The sequence below is a fragment of the Oryctolagus cuniculus genome, chromosome 4 (assembly GCF_964237555.1).
Source record: "Oryctolagus cuniculus chromosome 4, mOryCun1.1, whole genome shotgun sequence".
NCBI lineage: Eukaryota > Metazoa > Chordata > Mammalia > Lagomorpha > Leporidae > Oryctolagus > Oryctolagus cuniculus.
In genome coordinates, this window is record NC_091435.1 from 174,086,544 (window position 1) to 174,109,746 (window position 23,203).

The 23,203-nt window shown below is 60.3% G+C and overlaps 2 protein-coding genes across 3 annotated transcripts in view; one reads left to right on the forward strand and one right to left on the reverse strand.

The window, feature by feature from the left end:
* Window positions 1-7,538: 7,538 nt before the first annotated feature.
* On the reverse strand, window positions 7,539-13,160 carry LOC127485803 (spidroin-1). Its single transcript, XM_070073257.1, has 3 exons — window positions 12,819-13,160; window positions 9,949-11,368; window positions 7,539-9,781 (listed from the first exon to the last, which is right to left on the reverse strand). Exons 1-3 carry the CDS (start codon window positions 13,158-13,160, stop codon window positions 9,744-9,746), a joined length of 1,800 nt encoding a protein of 599 aa, XP_069929358.1. The 3' UTR covers window positions 7,539-9,743.
* Window positions 12,885-23,203, forward strand: part of CTDSPL (CTD small phosphatase like) — a 164,324-nt gene continuing 154,005 nt past the window's right edge. For both annotated transcript variants that reach the window (XM_051829256.2, XM_051829257.2), the window contains exon 1: window positions 12,885-13,237. In XM_051829256.2, coding sequence (XP_051685216.1) covers window positions 13,159-13,237 — 79 coding nt within the window. In that variant the 5' untranslated portion in view covers window positions 12,885-13,158. The remainder of the gene's footprint in view (window positions 13,238-23,203) is intronic.

The following is a 23,203-nucleotide window of genomic DNA, read 5'->3' on the forward strand; positions in this document are numbered from 1 at the left end:
GAGGAGGGGGGAAGGGAGGGGAAGGGGAAGAGGGGAAGGGAGGAGAGGAGAGGGGAGGGGAGGGGAAGGGGAAGAGGGGAAGGGAGGAGAGGAGAGGGGAGGAGAGGGGAAGGGGAAGAGGGGAAGGGAGGAGAGGAGAGGGGAGAGGAGGGGAGGAGAGGGGAGGGGAGAGAAGGGGAGGGGAGGGGAGAGGAAGGGGGAAGGGAGGGGAGGGGAGGGGAAGGGGGAAGAGGGGATGGGAGGGGAAGGGGGGAGGGGAAGGGAGGGGAGGGGAAGAGAGGGGAGGGGAGAGGAGTGGAAGGGAGGGGAGGGGAGGGGAAGGGGGAAGAGGGGAAGGGAGGAGAGGAGAGGGGAGGGAAGGGGAGGGGAGGAGAGGAGAAGAGAGCAGGGGAGGGGAGGAGAGGGGAGAGGAAGGGGGAAGGGAGGGGAGGGGAGGGGAGGGGAAGAGAGGATGGGAGGGGAAGAGGGGAGGGGAAGGGAGGGGAGGGGAGGGGAGGGAAGAGGGAGGGAGGAGGAGGAGGAGAGCAGAGGAGAGGGTAGGGGAGGGGAGAGGGAGGAGGCGAGGGGAGGGGAGGGACCACATTGTCTTGAATGGGATCCTAGGACAGACAACAATCACGTTTCTTTTCTGCGTAAGGGACAGGTGAGTCGGGGAGACAGTGAGGTCTGTAGCTTAGACGAGGCCAAGGTTGCGCCAGTGTTGATTTCCTGCTCTGGCCCTCGCGCTGTGGTGATGGGAGACCCCAGCCTGTGTTTTAGGACATCCTGAAGCCGTGGGGGGTGAGTCTGCTGCTGGCTCGCCGTCGCAGGGAGCGATCCACCGTGCTGGTGTCGCGGGGAGGGAAGGAGTGGTCGGGGCGAGCAGCCCCCGGCAGGCAGGACAGCGGCCACCTGCTGTGGGGGGGTCACAGATGGGGAGGCCGGCCAGGGCCTGTCCGCCACGCGTGGCCTCCTTGTTGCCGGGGCCTCCTGCCCTTCACGCTGACATTCAAGTTGTAATGACTCGGGCTGAAAGTCCACACTGGGGGAGTCTGGTGAAGGGGTACCCAGGACTTCTTTATTTGCACACTATTTCTGTAACTGTTAGAAACAGAAAGCCATCCTGAGAACGCACACTGTAGAGGCAACACCGGAAAACCAACCAGAACAACAAACCACGTTGCCACGAGCACGGCTGAGGGGCTGCCGCGCGGCTGCGCCCGACTCAGCTGCTTCCTCGGGGTGGCCGAGCCTGACGTCCTGCAGACAGCACTGGGGCCGTGCGGGAAGACGCTCCTGCCTCTGGAACTTTCTGTACTTATTATGTTTAAACATGGATTGATTTATTTGAAAAATAGAGGGCTGGCGCCGTGGCTCACTAGGCTAATCCTCCTGTGGCGCCGGCATCCCATATGGGTGCCGGTTCTAGACCCAGCTGCTCCTCTTCCAGTCCAGCTCTCTGCTGTGGCCAGGGAGTGCAGTGGAGGATGGCCCAAGTGCTTGGGCCCTGCACCCCATGGGAGACCAGGAGAAGTACCTGGCTCCTGGCTTCAGATCGGCGCAGCACGCTGGCCATAGCAGCCATTTAGGGGGTGAACCAACGGAAGGAAGACCTTTCTCTCTGTCTCTCTCTCTCTCACTGTCTAACTCTGTCAAATGAATGAATGAATGAATGAATGAATAAAAGAAAAATAGAGAACGAGAGAGAAATCATGCATCCACTGATTCACTCTCCAAGTGGCTGTAACGGCCAGGGCTGGCTCAGGCCAAACCCAGGAGCCTGGAACTCCACCCAGGTCTCCTCCCACGCAGGTGCAGGGGCCCAAGCACTTGGGCCGTCTTTCATTGCTTCTAAGACGTGAAGCAGCAGGGCCTCAAACCGGCGCTCACACGGCACGCAGGCCCTGAAGGCGGCAGCTGAACCTGCTGCACCACATCACCAGCCCTGGAGCTTTGAAATCACCAACTTGACGATAAAGAGTTTCCACGTGAGGGCAGCCCCAGTCGGGCCAGAGCCGCCTGGGAAGGCCACACCTCCCTGGCTGCCCGCAGAGGGGCCAGCGCGCCCTGGTCTCCTGGCCTCCGCGCTCATGCACACAGCGTTCCAGGGTTATCCGATCACCATACAGAGTCCCGGCCAAAGAAAAGCGTTCATGCAAATAAACGGAGAAGGCACCTCCAAGTCGAGTGAGCAAGGTTAGGACGGAAGAAAGCTACGTTTCAGTGCTGGAAAGGGAACCACCGGGCGTGGGTGTCAAACTGCTGGCCAGGAAAGAGACCAGTGGGCGCGGGGACTCCTGCACGTGGACGGTCACAGCCAAGGGCGCGGCGCCGTCTGCCAGAGCCAGCGTGTGTTCAGCGTGTAGCTGAGCTCGGGGCCGTTCGCGCCACCTCTCCCTTCCCAGCCTGCGAGTCCCAGGCGAGGGGAGCACGGCCCAGAAGCCCGAGCTCCGAGGACCAGGCAGCCCGGAGACGCAGGCCTGGGCGGCCAGGAAGCAGTCCCCCGCAGGGACAGCAGTGTCGGCAGAGCGTGTGTGCCGACGAGACGCATGTCTCTCTGTATCTTCACAGCTCTCTGGGGACGATCCGGGGGTGTGCGAGCTGCAGTGGGAGTGCGGCTTCCTGAGCACACGGAGCCCTGGGCCTGAGACATTCTGGGTTTCAGGCCTCGCTGTCTGGAGTCAGAGAACGCGCCCGTCCTGGGCCGTGGTCCTGTGCGACTCACACCAGAGAGCCCGAGTTTGTCCTGGAACACTCGCCTGGACTGTGCAGCCCGGGGAGGCAGCAGCACACGGCCGGCCACTTGGGCCCCCGACACCACGTGGGAGGCCAGGATGGAGTTCCTGGCTCTTACGCCCACCTGAGGACGTGAGCCAGTAGGTGGGCAAGCTTGCTCTCTCCCTCCCTCACTTCGCTTTTCAGATAAATAAATAATTTTTTAAAAAAGAAAACGGGCTGGGAGAAAGAGATCCAGTGAAGAGATCCAGGCTGGTCTGAGAAGTGAGTTCAGAGCTGTTTAGACAGCACGTTCCAGGGTTCTGGAAGCAAAGTGGGGGGGGGGGGTGCGTGTGTACGCGGCTTCAGACGACCACCGACCTGTGCCCGCAGATTCCTTACCCACGGAGTAAGGGACCACCGCACAAGAGCCTGCACAGGACTTCCCAAGTGCCAGGCCCGGATCGGACCCCTGAGCGCTCAGTGGCAGTCCCTCGGGGGAGGCGGGGCTTGAAGAGCCCCGCCCAGAGAGGTTGCCTGTGGGAGACAGCATTTTGCAAAGCCACACAGCCTGCAAACCCCTACCCCACCACGCTCTGGAATGCTCAAACCCTCGAGACTGAAACTGTTGCGGACTTTGGGGCGTTTGGGACTCGTGACATTCGGGATGCTCAGCTGGTAAAGTCTGCGCACCTGCTGCAAAATCCGGAAAGCTTTCAACACTGAAACACGGCTGGGAGGGGAGACCACCTTGTGTTTCCACTCTAGCTCTGCTCTCACCTCTGCCCCGAATGGAGGGCGCATCAGGGCCGGCTAGGAAGCCAAGGCGGGAGCCTTGTGGTTTCTAAGGGAGGGAACAGGTGAGCCGGGGTGGGCGGTCACCTCGTGCACACAGTGCAGGGGACGTGGCACGGAGCGGCCTCTGAGACTGGCGCATAGACTGTGCCGTAGCTTCCAACGGGGGCCCTCAGCACGCTCCCTTCTCAGCTCAGCCCCCGTGTCGTGTCGCAAGGTTACCCAGGCCACTGGAGAGAGCACGGCTTAGTAGACCGATTATATTGCTATTCGGGTGCGATGAGGCCAGTGGATCCATTGAGAAGAGTTTGTGATGCGCACAGATCCTACGAGAAAGGGCACACCACACGAGGTGGGGAAGCGTCAGGTTGCAGGAGCCTTTACTGTGGTTTCTAGTGCAAGGAGCAGGTGAGACAGGGCGGACAGGTTCAGGACTAGCTGGCCGAAGTCCTTCCAGCGGGCTCTGGGGTGTAGGGGCCGTCTGTGATTGGCGGGTACCTGGCCCTGGGGTGTGGGAGCCTGATGAAGGAGGTGTTGGGAGTGTGGGCTCCGCTCGGTTTGCGCAGGAAGGACTTGCACAGGTGAGCTGCCCCTAGGAAGGGGGAGTCTCTCCAAGCTCTGAAGGGACCCAGCAGTGCAACCACCTGTAGGTCTTCATTTAAAAACATTAATGATTTGAAACACAGACCAACAGAGAGAGGGATGGGGGGCACAGAGAGAGAGAGGAAAGAGAAAGGCGAGAGAGGAGAGAGATCTTCCATCCGCTGATTCACTCCCCAGATGGTCACAATAGCCAGGTCAGGAGCGGCTGAAGCCAGCAGCCCAGAACTCCATCCGGGTCTCCCATGTGGGTGCAGGGGCCCAAGCCCTTGGGCCATGATCCACTGCCTTCCCAGGCGCATTGGCAGGGAGCTGGATTGGGAGCAGAGCAGCTGGGACTCGAAGCAGAACTGACAGCAGCAGCTTACCCGGCTGTGCCAGCACGCCAGCCGTTTGTGGGTTCTTCATGCAAAGCCCAGTGGTCTTAGCCGATAGCCGGTACCATGACTGCAACCCCTTAGTGCAGCGACTCCAGCCCAGCCTTGGCACAGCCCGGGTGACGCCACGTCCACCAAGCCCTCCCCAAAATGCAGAGTCACGGACCCAGGCAGCATTTTTTAAAGTCACTACATTTGGGGATAATATTTCACACAGCCACAGTGACTTGGAAAATGGCAATGAACTGAGCCAAGCATATGCACTCTCTCTCTCCAGCACTTAACTGGGCCTCGGGAAGCTCAGTGGGCGGGGACAGGAGGACACGCCAGGCGCAGAGACGCTGTGGTGGGGCGTGAGTCCCGCTCGTGACAGACGACTTGTCTGCAGCAGCGGGGTTCCCTCCAGAGCGGCCTGCTTCCCCGTGCCCTGGATTCAGAGGCCAGCTGTGGCGCCGCCACGCCCAGGCCTCCAGCTGACTGGTTTCTCCACGGTCCAGGCTGCCTTGCTGTGAGGCCCTGGATGGGCAGAGACCCCTGCCCCAGGTCCCTCGTGCTGGCCCTGTCCTGACACCCTCCAGTCCCTGCAGCCAGGAGAGCCCCTCACCTCTGGGGACCACGGTGCCCAGCCAGGGCCCAGCCTACAGCAAGCAAGCAGCTTCCACCCTCTCCCTTCTCTTACCAAGAGCCACTGGGACCCGTGCAGACGGCAAAGGTCAAGGAGCTCTGTGAACCCTCTGGTCTAGCCAAATCCACACAGCTAGTATCTTCCTTTCTCCAAAATATTTGCTTTTTTGGAATTTGAAAAATAACTTTAATAGTTCCAGAACATCCTAGAAATTGCACCTCCTTGGTCCCCTCTCCCAGCTCGGACCCGGACAGGGGCCTCTTTCCAGTCTGCACCCACAGCAGCGCAGGGGAGCGCCAGGTGCACGCGTGGGACAGCGAGGCCCCGAGGGGGAGCCGTTTGCCTCTGCCTCTTTCGGCTGAGATGGGGCTTCCTCAGGCCAGGAGCCCCACACCCACCTTCACTCCCCGCCCCAGCCCGGCCCCCGGCTGTGCTCACCGTGGACGCTGCCACGCCACAGGAGGGCCAGAGCCACCCGGCTGGATGGCAGCTGTGGCCCTTCAGAGGGGTTGGACAGTGTGCGCTCCGGGGAACTGGGGAGGGGTGTGCACAGCGGGGAGACAGGTGGCCGCAGGGGTGGTGAGCACAGAGGGGGCAGACTGCTTTCCTGAGCGGTTATCTTTTTCACTCTCTGTATCACACGCACACACACACACACACACACGTGACACAGACTCCAGGAGTTCGTATGGAACTTAGAAAGCACCAGCTGCTCCCTTGTCTCACTGACGACCACAACGTGAGAGCGGCTCCGAGGACCTGTTCAGGACGAGGGAGCAGGAGGCAGGGGAGTGCTGGCCAGGGCCGGGGCAGGAGGAAGGCGACGCAGGCAGCGCCAGTGTGCAGCAACCAGTCTGGTCCTGTCTGAGCCCGTGGACAAGGGAGCACGCAGCCGCGTGTGCCAGCATGTGTGTCTGCGGCTGGATGTGCCCGTGAAAGTCCTCACCTGCATGGCCAGGGACCCACCCGTGGGAATGGTGCCAGTGGGAGGGGCTGCCGTGGGCGGGTTCCTGTCGCAGCTGACCTTGCAAGTGCCCTGGGAAGCCAGCAGCCTGGGCGGGGGGATCTACACACACACAGACACGCAGGCCCCCTTGTCTGTACCCACCCACACAGCCTCTTGACTGGCAGCCTGGGGAGTACGGGCGGCCGAGAACCCACAGCTCCGCCCCGGTCTCGTCTGGGTCCGTCCACTGTGCTGAGGCAGCCTGGGGGGGCACAGGCCCACGAAGAAAGGGGGTACCCGGGAGGCCGAGTGGCACAGGCCGCAGATGCAACAGCTAAGCAGAGGTCGCCCCTCAGGCACCACCTGGCCCCTGAGGCATGGGGAAGGCATCGCAGGCAAATCCGTGTGGGTGCCGGGGTGAGACACCCCTCGGGGGCTCGCCGGCTCCAGGGGTCACCACGTCAACCCGAGACCTCCGCCTATCTGGGAGCCGAGGCCACTCCTGCCGGAGCTCGGGGCACCAAGGCCCTCTGCTGCTCTGCTCCGAGGGCCACTCTTGGGTGACAGGGTCCCAGAGCAGGGCCGTGTCCTGCCCCACCCAGGGTTCTCAGGGAGAACCTAGGGCAGGCCGTGTCCCCTCTGGAACCCAAGTTCCCTGGGTAGAGCAAGTCTAGAGCTTTGGAGGTAAATGGGAAGTGTCAGGGGCACCCTCCTCCAGGAAGGCCTCTTGGGCTTCCTGCTACCCTGAAAATGACCCATCTCAGAGGCAAGGCCCCCGAGTCCACCTGAGACCAGGCTGTCTTGCCCTCCAGTTCACAACCACTTCCCAGCCCCGACTTCTCTCCGTGCCCAGAACCCCTGGCTGACCGCCCCGGCGGCCTTTCCACCTCCCTCCTCCGAGAGCGCTGCTCCCTGCAGCCCCGCAGCCCCACAGCCCCTCCACCTCCGCACAGGGGCCCTGGCATCCCAGAGCCTCTGTTCACATCCCGGGCAGAGCCGCACCGGAGTGCACATCAGGGCAGAAGGAGAGGTAGGGAGCCACCGAGCCACCTTCCCCCAGCCGGCACAGGAAGGGGCCCTCGCAGCACGGCGGCCACCAGGGGGCAGGCTGCACCTGCGGGACGCTGACCCACTGGGGGCCTTCCTCCTGGTGGGGCAGCGAGGGGGGGTGGAGAGCACCCCTTGGGGTGAGGACAGGGAGGCCCCGGTGTCGGCAGACAGAGGCCTCTGTGTGACGGGCAGAGTGGGCCTTGGCGAGGAAGGGGCAGGGTGTGGAGGGCAGGAGGACGCCGTCCCGGGAAGCTGGAGTGTAGATACCCTGGCTCTCCTACCTGCACCGCCCTGGTCACAGGGAGGGGCGGCCTGGGCTCCGGGCCCCTTCCAGCCCCGAGCAGCACAGTCGCAGCTGCTGCCGCCGCTGGTCTGAGTTTTCACTTCCTCTACAGATCTGCCCTTGTTTCTTTCTTTTTTTAAAAAAGATTTAATTTATTTATTTCAGAGGTGGAGTTACAGAGAGCGAGAGAAAGGTCTGTCTGCCAATTCACTCCCGAAATGGCCGCAAATGAGCCGATCCGAAGCCAGGAGCCAGGAGCTTCCTCTGGGTCTCCCACGTGGGTGCAGGGGCACAAGGACTTGGGCCATCCTCCACTGCTTCCCCAGGCCACAGCAGAGAGCTGGACAGGAAGTGGAGCAGCCGGTACAAGAACCGGCACCCGTGCAGGATGCCGGCACTGCAGGCAGAGGCTTAGCCACTGAGCCACAGCGCCAGGCCCCCAGTCTTGTTTCTTAAGCTGGGCCTGCTGCTTGCTCACAACGTACCGGTGACGGTGACGGCACAGGTTAAATCCAAACTCAGCCTGGCCTCAGGACCTCAAGGTTTCCCTCACTGTCCACTGCTCCGAGGCAGCCTTCTCCGTGGACACTACACGGATGGAGAAGTCCTCTCCCTGGGAGTCCGAGGGCTCCCAAGAGGACAGCTACCGTCATCTCCTCCTGGGGAGTCCCTGGCCCACTAGGAAACAGATCAACTCTGCTCCTCCTCTGCCTCCTCCATCAGGCCGGGAGCCCTGCAGGTCACCGTGTCCTCTGCAGTCCTGGGCGTGGCTCAGGCCTCGCTGGAGCGGGCTGCAGACTCTGGGTCTGCGGCCCAGGGGGAGGGCTGCTGCCCGGAGCGACCCCGCCCAGTCCCCAAGGTGACCCCCAGAGCAAGACCTGTGGGCGGGCTCAGGGCTGTCCACTTGACTAAGCACCAGGAGTCACTGCCAGATCCCACCTCCGTCCTTTCCCGTGGGGTGGGGGTGGGGGGCGCCCCCCGAGCCAGGAGCTGGGAAGCCTGAGGCACCAGACAGAGGTGCCTCAGCTACAGCCAGCCAGAGACTGAGCCCGGACACACCGAACGTTCCAGTCAGACGCCCGCCGAGAACCAACACAGACCAGCAAAGAGCCTGGAGGGAGACACTCAGAGACGGAGCGCGGGACGGGGCAAGGACACAGCCACGGGGCATCTCCCAGGGGCCTCCGCTCTTCCTGGGTCCCCCAGCCGGACACTAGGTGCCCATTTCCTCCTTGCGCACGCCTCCCTTGTCGGGCCCAACTGATAGGCAAGAGTTGTCCCTCCTGGGTCCTGTCTGCGCCCCTGCACCCCCAAGTCCTCTCCTTCCTGTCATACAAGGCCTTATGGGGTCTCCGCGCCCCTGCAGGGCCCCTGTGCAGCCTGTTCAGCAGGGACACGCCCAGCGTGCATCTGCGTCCATCACCCCCAGCAGGCCTGGTAAAGCCCGGTGCCTTTCCTGGTTTACGACTGGCTCGCTCTGAGCCCCGCCCCTCACCAAGCTTCCGCACTGTGTGCTCAGTCGGCGCCCCCTCCTCAGGGCAGCCTCTCCCTGCGCTCACCCCTCGCCCGGCGCCCACGGCAACCACCCCCACCGCCACCAGGCTCAAGTCCCACAGGAGCGCGGACGCAGGCTCCTGGCCTTCCCCTTCCTAAGTGCTGCGTCCCCGCCCTTGGCCCCGCCCTCTGCCTCCACCTTCTGCAGGGCCGCAGCCGCTCCTGCAGCGTCCATTCCATCTGCTTTTCCTTAAATGCCGTCACTCGTTTTCTGCGTCAGGAATTGCATTTACATCCGGGCTGGCGCTGTGGTGCAGCGGGTAACGCTGCCGCCTGCACTGCAGGCATCCCACAGGGACACTGGTTCGAGTCCCGGCTGCTCCTCTTCGGATCCAGCTCTCACTATGGCCTGGGAAAGCAGTGGAGGATGGCCCAAGTGCGTGGGCCCCTGCACCCACGTGGGAGACCCGGAAGAAGCTCCTGGCTCCTGGCTTTGGATCAGCACAGCTCCGGCCGTTGTGGCCGCCTGGGGAGTGAACCAGCAGATGGAAGACCTCTCTCTCTCTCTCTCTCTCTCTCTCTCTGCCTCTCAGTAACTCTTTCAAATAAATAAATGTCTTTAAAAAAATTCTGCTGAAATAACAAGGGTAGCCAAAGTTATCAATCTTATTCTTCGTAATTTCTGGAATTTTTGTCACTCTCAAGCGTTTCTCATCCCAAATCAGTTTGTTCTAATTTATTTACTTTTTGTATTTAACCATTCGATCCATCTTGCATAGCTGCAGGATCTAAGGTGAAGACGTCTTCTCCTGGTGGCTAATCGGCTCCCTCCATCTGTAGAGCCGAGAAGCTGTCATCTAAGCGCCTTCCGGTGAGGAATTATGCAACGTGCATATGGCAGTTACGATTGTCGCCGCCTGGAAGAACGCTAAGTGTGTCACTTCAAGCAGTTGTTTGTTCCCAGCTGCATAAACTCGTCAGCATACAGCGAGGCGGGGGATACAGGGAACAGGTGTGATGCGGTGGGTAGGGCCGGGGTGAGATTTTACTGTTAATATTTGTGAATTATAAACGGAACGCTTACGTGGACGGCGTGTAGAAGGGACGGGGAGTGCAAAGTGGCAGCAGGTAAGGGTGGGGGGTTTGGGGAGGTGACCCCAGGGAGCTGAGGATGGTGGAGGGTGCAGGGTCCTCCTGGGCCACTCTGCGGCGCGGTACCCTGCGCACCGAGCCCCTCCGCAGCCCCAGCACGGCGGACAGAACCTTTGCAGGACCCTAACCGCCCCGCCGCCCACGCAGGAGCCAGGCCGCGAGGCCAGCTGGGGTGCGCAGCCACCAGGCAGCAGAGGCCGCCCCCGCCTGCGACCACCACGAACGGGAAGGGTCTGGCAAGCTGGGCCCTGATGCGGCGCCCTAGGGCGGCCACTGCTCACAGGTGCGGCCCGCCAGGCGACCTGCGCGCAGAGCCCAGACCCCCGAGGCCCGGGACCCGAGTCTACGCCTGCCTCCCACTGCGGCTCCCCTCCGGGGCCGGGAGGGGCGCGCAGCGTGTCCGCCAGGCCTGGAGTGCGCGCGCAGCTCGGCGGGCGGAGGCGGGGCGCTCCTCGCGCCAGCCCGCCCACGCGGCCCCGACCCGCCGCGTCGCGCCCCGCTGATTGGCCGAGAGCGCGCGCGAGCTCCTCCTCCGCCCCTTGAGGCGCTGTCTCGCCCACGCGGCCCCGCCCCTCCGCGTCACGCCCCCGCTGATTGGCCAAGAACGGGCGCGAGCTCCTCCTCCGCCCCTTGTGGCACTGTCCCGCCCACCGGGCCCCGCCCCGCCGCGTCGCGCCCTGCTGATTGGCCAAGAACACGCGCGAGCTCCTCCTCCGCCCCTTGCGGCACTGTCCCGCCCACGCGGCCCCGCCCCGCCGCGTCGCGCCCCACGGATTGGCTGCGGGCGCGCGAGCTCCGCCCCCGCCCCTTGAGGCCCTGTCCCGCCCAGCGGCCCGCTGGGTGGGCGCCCTGCAAGTTGGAACGCGAGTGCCCCGGGGCCCCAGGGCCGTCGAGGCTAAGGGGGGACGCCTCCCCGTCCCGTGCACCCTCACAGCGGCCCGCCGCCACGCGGAAGCACAGTCCTGCCCAGCGTGGCCCCCGCCGCCCCTCTGCCCGCGCCAGGCTGCCCCTCGTCCCCTGGCTGCAGACCCCGGGACCCCTCGCCCCCACAGGCCGGGAGGCTGGTCCCCGAGGACTGGCTGCCCCTCGGCAGGCTCGCGCCCCTGCGGACCCTCCCCACGGCCCGGGGCCCTGCCTCTCCTCCAGCTGCCCAGGCACCCGGACCCCGATCCCGCGCTGGGACGCCCCCCGCCAGCACCACGCCGCCACAGCCCACCCCACAGGCTCGCCCTCGCCCACGCCACAGGCCCTCCGCTGCCCGTCCTCGCCCACCCCACAGGCCCACCGCGGCCCACGCTCACCCACCCCACAGGCTCGCCCCCGCCCACCCCACAGGCCCACCGCGGCCCGTCCTCGCCCACCCCACAGGCCCACCGCGGCCCACGCTCACCCACCCCACAGGCTCGCCCTCGCCCACCCCACAGGCCCACCGCGGCCCGTCCTCGCCCACCCCACAGGCCCACCGCGGCCCGCCCTCGCCCACGCCACAGGCTCACCGCGGCCAGTCCTCGCCCACCCCACAGGCCCACCGCGGCCCACGCTCACCCACCCCACAGGCTCGCCCTCGCCCACGCCACAGGCCCTCCGCGGCCCGTCCTCGCCCACCCCACAGGCCCACCGCGGCCCGCCCTCGCCCACCCCACAGGCTCACCGCGGCCAGTCCTCGCCCACCCCACAGGCCCACCGCGGCCCACGCTCACCCACCCCACAGGCTCGCCCTCGCCCACCCCACAGGCCCTCCGCGGCCCGTCCTCGCCCACCCCACAGGCCCACCGCGGCCAGTCCTCGCCCACGCCACAGGCCCACCACAGCCCGTCCTCGCCCACCCCACAGGCTCGCCCTCACCCACCCCACAGGCCCACCGCGGCCCGCCCTCGCCCACGCCACAGGCTCACCGCGGCCAGTCCTCGCCCACCCCACAGGCCCACCGCGGCCCACGCTCACCCACCCCACAGGCTCGCCCTCGCCCACCCCACAGGCCCTCCGCGGCCCGTCCTCGCCCACCCCACAGGCCCACCGCGGCCAGTCCTCGCCCACGCCACAGGCCCACCACAGCCCGTCCTCGCCCACCCCACAGGCTCGCCCTCACCCACCCCACAGGCCCACCGCGGCCCGCCCTCGCCCACCCCACAGGCCCACCGCGGCCCGCCCTCGCCCACCCCACAGGCCCACCGCGACCCGCCCTCGCCCACCCCACATGCCCTCCGCGGCCCACGCTCGCCCACCCCACAGGCCCACCGCGGCCAGTCCTCGCCCACGCCACAGGCTCACCGCGGCCCGCCCTCGCCCACCCCACAGGCCCACCGCGGCCAGTCCTCGCCCACCCCACAGGCTCGCCCTCGCCCACGCCACAGGCCCACCGCGGCCCGCCCTCACCCACCCCACAGGCCCACCGCGGCCCGCCCTCGCCCACCCCACAGGCCCACCGCGACCCGCCCTCGCCCACCCCACATGCCCTCCGCGGCCCACGCTCGCCCACGCCACAGGCTCGCCCTTGCCCACCCCACAGGCTCACCGCGGCCTCACCCACCCCACAGGCCCACCACGGCCCGCCCTCGCCCACCCCACAGGCCCACGCTCGCCCACCCCACAGGCTCGCCCTCGCCCACCCCGGCTCGGGCGCTGGGCCCCACGCCGCACCCCCGCGGGCCCTGCGCGCCCCTCCCCACAGCACTCGCGCCGGGTTCCTGGCACCGCTCTCGCGTGCCGGGACCCCCACCCTCCACGCACCGCCTCCGCCGGGACCCCGCGCCCGCTCCCCCCACGGGCGGCGGAGGCCGGTCCGGGCTGGGACACACCCACCCGCCCGCCCTCCTCTCCGCCCTCGCTCCCCGCTCCCCGGCGCCCGCCGCCCGCGCCCGCTTCCCGCGGCGCCGGGCCTCCCGCTCCGCCTCCCCGAGCGCGGCTCTCCCGGGCGCGGCTCCGGGGTTCATGGTGACGAGGCGGCGGCGGCTCCAGCCCAGCGGCGGCGGCGGGAGCGGGGGCGCGGGCCCGGGCCGCCTCTTGCGGAGCGCGGGGCCGGGCGGCGGGCGCGCCCAGGCGGCGGCGGCTGCGAGCGCCCCCGCGCGCCCCCCGCGCCGCGGCCCCGCGCGCCTGGCTTGCGGGGGGCCGGGCCTGCGGGCGGCCGCCGCGCCGCGCACCCATGGACGGCCCGGCCATCATCACCCAGGTGACCAACCCCAAGGAGGACGAGGGCCGGCTGCCCGGCGCGGGCGAGAAAGGTGAGGAGGAGCGCTGGGCCGGCTGCGGCCGCGGGCCGGGGGCGTGGGCACCCCCGCGCCGGCTCGGGCCTGCGGGAGGGGGCGCCCCGGGCCGGGCGGGTGCGTGGGTGTGGGGTGCGCCCGCGGAGCCGGCGTGAGTGTGCATGTGCGGGAGCCGGCAGAGAAGTTGGGAGAGTGTGTGCCCTGGCAGGTGTCCCGTGTGCACCTACCGGGAGGTGGGGAGCGGGCTGTGCACCTGCCTGCCCCTGGGTGAGTGTGGACACCTCCGGCGGTGTGTGCGCGCCCACCAGACTGTGCGCGCTCGGGGCAGAGTTGTGTGTGTGCGCGCGGGCAGGTGGGCGTCGTGTCCCTGCGCCGGGGGGATGTGTGTCCCAGGCAGGCCCCGTGTCCCCGTGGGCTCAGCTTGAGTGTGTGCTGAGCCACCACCGTCGCAGGCCCACTGGCCTGTTGGAAGGACTTGCAAGGCCTGGGGCTCCCGGGGCCCTTCGAGGGCCCCGCTGTAAGGGGCACGGGAGGCGCCCACAGGGTGCTAGGAGGGCCCCTGGCTTGCTTTGACACTTTGACACTTTGGCCCTGAAGTCCTCCTCCGCTTCCTTCCCCTGCCCTCTGCCCTCAGAGATTCTGTGTCCCCTCTCCTGAGCGCCCAGCTGGCTGTCTAGGGAGGACTGAGGTTCTGGCTTGCTCTGGGGTCTGCCGCTCACTTCCAGCACTGTGACTGAGGTCGGGCAGCCCCCGGAGCTCTGTCCCCTCTCCAGGCCCAGCCCCGGGCAGCTCTGTCCCCTCTCCAGGCCCAGCCCCGGGCAGCTCTGTCCCCTCTCCAGGCCCAGCCCCGGGCAGCTCTGTCCCCTCTCCTGAGTGCCCAGCCCCGGGCAGCTCTGTCCCCTCTCCTGGGAGCTCTGTGCCCTCTCCAGGCCCAGCCCCGGGCAGCTCTGTCCCCTCTCCTGAGTGCCCAGCCCCGGGCAGCTCGGTCCCCTCTCCTGGGAGCTCTGTGCCCTCTCCAGGCCCAGCCCCGGGCAGCTCTGTCCCCTCTCCTGGGAGCTCTGTCTCCTCTCCTGAGTGCCCAGCCCCGGGCAGCTCTGTCCCCTCTCCAGGCCCAGCCCCGGGCAGCTCTGTCCCCTCTCCCAGGAGCTCTGTCCCCTCTCCTGGGAGCTCTGTGCCCTCTGCAGGCCCAGCCCCGGGCAGCTCCGTCCCCTCTGCAGGCCCAGCCCCGGGCAGCTCTGTCCTCTCTCCCAGGAGCTCCGTCCCCTCTCCAGGCCCAGCCCCGGGCAGCTCCGTCCCCTCTCCAGGCCCAGCCCAACTTGGTCACAGCTTTGGGACAGCCTCAGGGCTCTCCTTGGGCTGCCAGCCTTGCTGTTCCAGTGAGGGGTGCAGCCTGGCTGGGAAGTGGGGTGGGGGTGGAGGAACACTCTCCTCCCTCCAAGCAGGGGCGGCTGGGCGAGCCCACCAGGAAAATGGAAAAATCCAGCGGCAGCTTCGGATGGGGGATTTCTCAGGCTGTTGTAGACCGTAAACGTCCTATGGGCCTACGGACTGGCAGTGGTGTTTGGAAAATAAAGAATTCAAACTGCCAGGCCTTCCTCTGTGCCTTACAAATGGGCTTTAGAAACACTGCAGGAAGGCGCCCTGGTCGAGTCCCTGTCTCCCTGGGGCCTGGCCTTCCTGCCGTGGGCGCTGGGGCTGATGGGGCCCCTCAGGGAGGGGTGAGTGGGAGGCTGCTCCCCGGAGCTCCCGTAGAACGCCCGTGTGCCGCCTTCCCAGAGAGGATCCGCAGCTCGGGCTGGGACAGGGGGGCGACAGCAGGGCAGCTTCCTCAGAGCCCCCTCCTCCTGCCCCTGCCACCTGCCGTGCACACAGGCTTCGCCAGAGCTGCTCCGGCTGCAAGGGCGGTGCACACAGACCCCCCCCCCCCCAAGAGCCAGACCAGGCGCGCACCGCAGGCCGCGCTTGTTCTGCTCCACTTGTTGACGTTTCTTTCAGCGCCCGAATCCATACCTGGAACGGCCAACTTTGTTTTCCAGTGTCAGACTGGTTGTTTGTTAACTGATTAGAGGAATTCCTTACCTGCTCTGGGGGCGGGGCGGCTGGCTGGGAGTCGGTCAAGTCCTGCTGAACTTACTTCTTCACGCTAACAGAAGTGGGGGATAACCTTGGCTGTGGGCAGTGTGGCAGAAATGTTGGCGTCTCCTCAGATTCCTAATCCGCTGAAAAGGGTCAGCAGTGTTCCAGTTTAGGCTGATGTCTCCAGATAGGCACAGTATGCCTTACGTAATTTTCATTTAAGGCAAACATTTAATCACTTTGTTTTTAAATACTGGGCCTAGAATGTTCTAAGTTTTTGTAATGGGGAAAAAATGCCAATTTAAAATGTTTGCTTTCGGCATTTGTCCTGCAAAATCGGAATAAAATGACTGCCTGTTGAGTTTGATGTGCTGGTTACAAGACACGGTGTTCCGTAGTGTTTCCTGGTTCTCCAGGGCGTCAGTGTCCCACACACCTCGCTCTAGGTATAGAGCGACAAGTCTGCCTCGACCTAGCCCGCCGGCGGTCGCGCAAGGGCTGCGAGTGGTTGGTTGATGGTGTAAAGATGCGGACACAGGTTCACTGTAGGTTTAACGTAGCCCAGCTTGCTCTCTGGAAAGCCTTCTTACCAATCCATGGGAGGTCAGACGGTGCCGTGGAAAAGTAGCAGAAAACGCGAGCAACAGAGCTGTGGAGGGGGAATCCGCTCGGGCGATGCCGGGCGTCCCGCGCGGGGCAGCTTGGCTGAGCACTTACGTGACTGCCGACATTTGAGGTTGATGGAAGTGGGGAAACGGTTGCTTTCAGCAGACAGGTGAGGACAGACTTCTTAGAGTGATCCAGGGCGCAGGAGGGGTGCGCTGGGCTGCAGGTGGCAGAAACGCAGCCTCAGAGCAGCTGCAGCTGGTAGTTCGGAGGTGGGCTGCTCCTGGCTGTGGCCGACGCCAGGCCCAGCAGCACTGCGTTCTCTGCATTCCCCGTGTGTCGTAACCGGCTGCCACCCTCCAAGCCCACAGCCGCCCTCCAGACAGGGAACACGGTGCTGCTGTAGCTGCCCCTTGACCTGGAAAGCAGAAACCTAGGGACCACCTACCAAACCTGGCTGTTGCTTGAGTGACCAGAACTGGGTCACATGGCCGTCCCTAGCTGTGAGCGTCTGGGAGGAAAGCGGATTTCCAGCTGTTCCTGCCTTTTGGCGGGCGGCAGGAAGGGAGATTGGAAATGAGTGGGAGGGGTTTTGGTTCAACCAGTCCACCGTGTTGGCCACGCTTTGAGAGCTCCAGTTCTACTTTAAGTTTGGTCCTAGAGAATCGTCTTTGCTTGTGCTGAAAGACGCACACTCAAGGATTTTCCCTGAAGGCTCATCACTTGCGGTAGCCAAACCAGAGCCGGCGTGGGGCAGGTGCTCAGCTGGTGGCTGGTCCTGCCCGTTGGAATGCCTGCACCCGCGTTGCCGTGTCTGGGTTCCAGCCCACTTCTGCTTCTGAGTGCGGCTCCCAGGGCACGCGGTGGCTCAGCTAGCTGGCTCCCTGCCACTCACGTGGGGACCAGGGCTGAGATCCTGGCTGCCAGCTTTGGCCTGGCCCCGACCAGCCTGTTTGGGACAATTGCACTGTGGCCCAATGGGTAGGATCCCCTCTCCCTCTCTGCCTCTTGAAGAAAGGAATTACATATTGCAGGTTTTAGAAAAGAATACTGCAGGCCGGCGCCGCGGCTCACTAGGCTAATCCTCCGCCTAGCGGCGCCGGCACACCGGGTTCTAGTCCCGGTCGGGGCGCCGGATTCTGTCCTGGTTGCCCCTCTTCCAGGCCAGCCCTCTGCTGTGGCCAGGGAGTGCAGTGGAGGATGGCCCAGGTGCTTGGGCCCTGCACCCACATGGGAGACCAGGAGAAGCACCTGGCTCCTGCCATCGGATCAGCGCGGTGCGCCGGCCGGAGTGGCCATTTGGGGAGTGAACCAACGGAAGGAAGACCTTTCTCTGTCTGTCTCTCTCACTGTCTAACTCTGCCTGTCAAAAAAAAAAAAAAAAAAAAAAAAAAGAAAAAGAAAAGAATACTGCAGTACTCCTTTATACAAGTAAATGGAAGCCCGAGTCGTCCCAGTGTCAGCAGGCCAGCGGTCAGACCACGGTGCAGCAGCACCACAGAGTATGGAAGCTGCTTAATGAGCTGCATTTGGACCAAACATGCTGACACGTGAGTTTCCAAGATGTTTGAAAGGGGGGAAAGAATTCAAAGAATGATATAAACAGTCTGATCCTATCTTTGTAAAAAAATCACACCCTCCTCGAGCTGTACATATGTCTAAAAATACACAAAATTAATGTGGAAGGAAGTAAACCAACAACAGTGATTATCTCTAGGGAGAGGACTGGGGAGGGAAGGGAGGGAGCGTAACCTTTTTGTTTAAATATTAATGAAAACAGACTTGTGTTTTTACCGATGAAAATCACTTTAAAGATTTTTATTTATTTATTTTGAAAGTCAGAGTTACAGAGAGAGAGGGAAGACACACACAGGGATTTCTTCCATCTGCTGGTTCACTCCCCAGATGGCCACAGTAGCCAGCACTGGGCCGGTCCGAAGCCGGGAGCCAGGAGCTTCTTCCAGGTTTCCCGTGTGGGTGCAGGGCCCAAGCTCTTGTACCATCTTCTACTGCTTTTCCCAAGCCGTGAGCTGGGAGCTGGATTGGAAGTGGAGCAACTATGCCACAGTGCTGGTCTCCAAATGAAATGTTCTAACTAAAAATTATTTCCCATAATTCTTTGGAAGGAAAGAAATAAGTTGAGGGTTTGAACAATAAGAAAGCAAAAGCAAGAGACCTCAGTTAGAATTCACTGTTACCAGCAGCGCAGCAGTGCTGGTAAACACGTCGTTGTTTTGTAAGCTAACAGATGTCCCTGATGCCATCCCTGCAGGCAGCCTTTCGGGGGGAGGGGACGTTTTGACCCCCGTACTGGGTACGCCTCTAAATGTCTGGGACATTGAACCTCAGCAACTTTAACCTTCAGGTTGCTGGCAGAATCCTGACAAAGACGCTTGGAAGCAGTATGTATTCAGAGAACAGGTTTGAAGGCCGTTCAGCGCAGCGTCTTAAGACTGCAAAGTAGAAATTGAAAAGTAACAGTGTCAAGTACAGTGAGAGAGCAGCGAGAGAGGCAAGCTCACATCCAGCTGCTGGTGGTGTAAACTTGTACCACCTTTATGGGAAATCACTTTTTACTCACGAGTCAAGATCCTTAAACGTGTCTGATCCAAGAAAATAATTTGATAGATACGCAGGAATGCATTTATGAGGGCTTTCATTGCAGCAAAATCAGAAATAGCCAACTTTAAATAAGTTAAATATAATGGGCATCTACCTACCTATTGATTTGGCCACCAAATAAACCCTTTCTCAGAATTGCCCATCTCTGTGCACTTGATTGAGGTAGAGATGCCGTGTGACTATTTACCAGGCTGCAAGTATGTTTCTGGGTTCATCGATTCTTTTTGCAACTATTTGCCCACTATGTACCAAGCAGTGCTCATCAGCAAATCAGATGAAAATTCCTACCCTCATGGAGTTTATAGTCTGCCTTTAATTGTGATAGCTTCTAGCTCAGGTTTTATTTTGTAGTTTCCAGCTGACGTTATCCTGACACCAAATCTAGCGGAAGAAGGAACATGCATGTCCTCAGTAGGCACACAGATCAGCGTGGCTCTTGTTCCTGTTTCGGAAGTGACCGCTGTCAGGTAGCTGGGCTGCACAGGTCTCCCGGCCTCCTGGGAACCAGAGGACCCCACTGGAACCACAGCTGGGAGTGGGGAGAGCTGGAGACCACGTAGGGATCAACTGTGGCTGAAAGGAGGGCAACCAGATTGCGGGTACCCTAACCCACCACTGTGTTCTGATTGGTGATTTTCATCGACAGAATTCCTGCTGTAAATTGATCATCGTTTACAGCAGCTAGAGTTCACGTCTCATTTAATGTTAAGATTAAAAACACTTCCCCCTAGATTTTATATATAAGAGTACTTAAAATATTCAGCATTTGGAGTGGGCATCGTGGCACAGTGAGCTAAGCTGTGGCTTGCGATGTCTGAGTCTCTGGTCCTGGCTCCTCCACTTTTGATCCAGCTTCCTGCTAATGTGCCTGGGAAGGCAGTGAATATCATGTCCCAGGTACTTTGGTCCTTGCCACAATGTGGGAGACCTGGATGGAGTTCTAGGCTCCTGGCTTCAGTCTGACTTAGCCCTGGCTGTGGTGGGCGTTTGGAGAGTGAAACAGTGGATAGAAGATCTCTCTCTTTCTCTCTTTCCCCCATCTCTCTCTCATTCGGCCTTATTACTCACTCACTCAATCTTAAGGAAAATGAAACATTCTGCTCTCAATTCATCTGGATTTTGTTTTGGTAATGTTGTGATATAGGAATTTAATTTTTTCAAAAAATGTGTTTATCTGATTTTCTGAATTTTTATAATCAAAAGGGATGGGATTGTGTGGTGGAAAACTGTTTTAAAAGGTAGACATCACAGTCATTTGTGTGCTGGGATATTTAACACCTCATTGCTTAGAGGGGGTCGGGGACGATTCAGAGCCCAGATTAAGGGAGAACAGAGTTTAAACTTAACCACCAGTTAGCTCTCGGGCTTAGCAAGTCTCTGAGCCTCAACGTTCTCTGTGTAAGGGAGACAATATCTCCTCCTCAAAGGGTGGTTGTGATAAATAACACAATCTTTGTAATAAATACCGGATAGTTCCCGGTACATAATAAAGATGTGTACATAATAACCAATACATTTATTAGTGAAAAAAAAAGAGACTGGACTTTCTGTTTGGAGACGACTGCAGGCTGGTGGGCCGCTGTGAGACGTCAGGTCCTCTACCGCTCCGCCCCGTTGCCCCAGTGCTGATGTCTCGCAGACTGGAGCGCGTGTGAACGTCGATGGTCGAGATGCACAGACTGTAGCGTGTGGACGTGGATGTGGTCGAGATGCACAGACTGTAGCGCGTGTGGACGTCGATGGTCGAGATGCACAGACTGTAGCGTGTGGACGTCGATGTGGTCGAGATTCAGACTATAGTGTGTGGACGTTGATGTGGTCAAGATGCAGACTGTAGTGTGTGGACGTGGATGTGGTCGAGATTCAGACTGTAGTGCGTGTGGACGTTGATGTGGTCGAGATTCAGACTGTAGTGTGTGGACGTTGATGTGGTCGAGATGCACAGACTGTAGCGTGTGGACGTCGATGTGGCCGAGATGCACAGACTGTAGCGTGTGGACGTCGATGTGGTCGAGATTCAGACTGTAGCGTGTGGACGTCGATGTGGTCGAGATTCAGACTGTAGCGTGTGGACGTCGATGTGGTTGGGATTCACAGACTGTAGCGTGTGGACGTCGATGTGGTCGAGATGCACAGACTGTAGCGCGTGTGGACGTGGATGTGGTCGAGATGCACAGACTGTAGCGTGTGGACGTGGATGTGGTGGAGATGCACAGACTGTAGCGTGTGGACGTCGATGTGGCCGAGATTCAGAAAACTCCCTGCACCAGCAGCTGCTGTGTGGCTGGCTGCCCTCCCAGCCTTGCCCTCCCTCGCCCCTCCGCACCACTAATCCTGCTCTGCTCCTGACACTGTCACCTGGGAATGCCGTCTGAGGGGAGTCCAGGGTCCACCTTTTGGAGTTGCCTGTTCTCTCAGCCCAAGTCTCGGGACTTAGCCAGGTGTTGCTTTAGGAACAGCTGTTCTTTTTCATTGCTGAGTAGTACTCCATGACAGGGCCGTGGCACAGCTTGCTTAGCCTGTCGCTCCCTGCAGGACATCTGGGCTGTTTCTAGGTGTGGAGAAATACAGCAGAAGCTGCTGTCCACGTTGGTAGACATGCGTTTATGTGAACAGGGTCTTCCTTCTCTGCATGAGGGCCCAGGAGAGCAGTTAGTGTGTCACACAGAGTTCGTGTGTGCCTTTTTAAGAAACTGTCCAACTGTTTTCTTGGATAACTGCACAATTTTACATTCCCATCAGCAATATATGAGTGACCCAATTATTCCATATCCTCATATTTGAAGTTGTCATTATTCAATTTACTTATTTAAGGATTATTTATTTCAAAGGCAGAGTGATAGAAAGGAGAGAGAGAGAGAGAGAGAGAGAGAGAGAGATCCATCTTCCATCTTCTGATTCACTGGGACTGGACCAGACTGAAGCCAGGAGCCAGGAACTCCATCCTAGTCTTGCAGATGAGTGGCAGGGGCCCACTAGTTGGGCCATCTTCTGCCATCTTCCCAGGTGCGTTAGCAGGAGGCTGGATCTCAAGCAGAGTATCTGACATTCAAGCTGCCCCTCCAGACGGGGATGCCAGCACCCCAGACAGCAGCTCACCCCCGCCCCTGTTTCTTGTACTAGCCGTTCTGATGGATGTAAGGTAGTAGCTCATTTTGGTTTTAATTGCTTTTCCCTAATGACTAAGGATGTTGGACATCTTTTTACATTTGCATTTTCCCTCTGAATGTCCTTGGTGAAGTGGCCTGTCATGTCTTTTGTCCATGTCTAATTAAATTTTTTCTCTGTTCTTGAGTTTTCAGAATGCTTTGGGTATTTTATATGTTGACCCCTTATCAGCTTTGTGGTTTTCAGGTATTTCTCCTAGTCTATAGCTTGTCTTTTCTTCCTCTTAACACGGTCTCTGAAAAAAGCTCTTACTTTTGGTAAGGTACAATTTATAATATTTCCTGGTACCGATTGTGCTTTTGGTATCAAGTTTAAGAATTCTGCTAGGAGTGAACCCCAAAGGTTTTTTCTTATACTTTTCTAAAAGTATTGTAGCTTTGCATGTAAGTCCATAATTCATTCTGGGTAGAGACTTGGGGTTCAGTGTTTTGCCTTTGGGAGTCAAGTTGCTTCAACCATGTTGTTGAAAATGCTGCCTGCCTTCCTCCCTTACATTTCTTTCGCATCTTGGTCAAAATCAGGTGGGCTGCTCTGTGTGTATCTGTGTCTGGGTTCTTTATTTTGTTCCACTGAACTGTGTGTCTTTCCCTATGCCTGTGTGACACAGTCCTAAGAATTGTGGTTAAATGATATGTCTTGGCGTGGGATAGACTGATCCCTCCAAACTTTTTTCTTTTTCAAAGTTGTTTCAGCTATTCCATAGCTACCCTATAGTCTGTAGCTACAAACCTACTTTGCTGAAATTTGGTAGCAGTTGAATTAAGCCTGTGTATCAGTTTGAGGAAAACTGCCATTACTACGTTATGTCTTGCATCCATGAACATGGTATGTCTCTCTGTGTATTTGGATCTCTGTTTCTGTCACCAGGACTGCGTGGTGTTCAGTGGACAAGTCTATCGGTGATTGTTATATTTACCTCTAAGTGTTCTTTACTGTTAAGCAGTTGTAAATTGGATTGCATTTTTTAGTGTTCCCATGTTCAGTCCTAGCACATGCAGATACAGTTGATTTTTCTGTGCTTATCTTGTATCTTGTGACCTTGCTGAGTTCACTCACTAGTTGCAAGGGGATTTTTGTAGATTCCTTGGGAGAGGGGTTTAATATAGACAAGCACGTTATCAAAAATAACACAGATTCCATCATTTCTGACTTGTGTTCCTTTCTTTCTTTCTACTTTATTACACTGACCAGAACTTCCAGCAACGTGCTGTGTGACAGCGGTGTGGCTGCACGGCCTCGCCCCCTCCAAGTCTTAGGGGGAAACTGTTTAATCTTTTACCATTGAGGATAAGGCAGCTATAGACTGGTGTTTTTATTTTTTTTTTTTTTTGGAGACTTGTTTATTTATTTTGAAAATCAAGAGTTACAGAGAGAGAGGGACAGAAACAGAGAGACAGAGACAGAGATCTTCCATCCACTCTTTTACTCCCCAGGTGGCTGCAGTGGCCAGCACAGAGCCAATCCGAAGCCAGGAGCTTCTCCTGTGTCTCCCACGTGGATGGCAGGGCCCAG

Bases quoted from the DNA above. Each gene is read 5' to 3' on its own strand.
- LOC127485803 (XM_070073257.1), bottom strand. From the start codon at position 13,160: ATGGGTGCGCGGCGCGGCGGCCGCCCGCAGGCCCGGCCCCCCGCAAGC. The intron at 11,369-12,818 runs GTGGGTGTGTCC...GGGGTGGGCGAG, and splicing joins GCGGAGAGGAGGGCGGGCGG to GACGGGCCGCGGTGGGCCTG. The intron at 9,782-9,948 runs GTAAGCGTTCCG...GCGTTCTTCCAG, and splicing joins CCCTTCTACACGCCGTCCAC to GCGGCGACAATCGTAACTGC.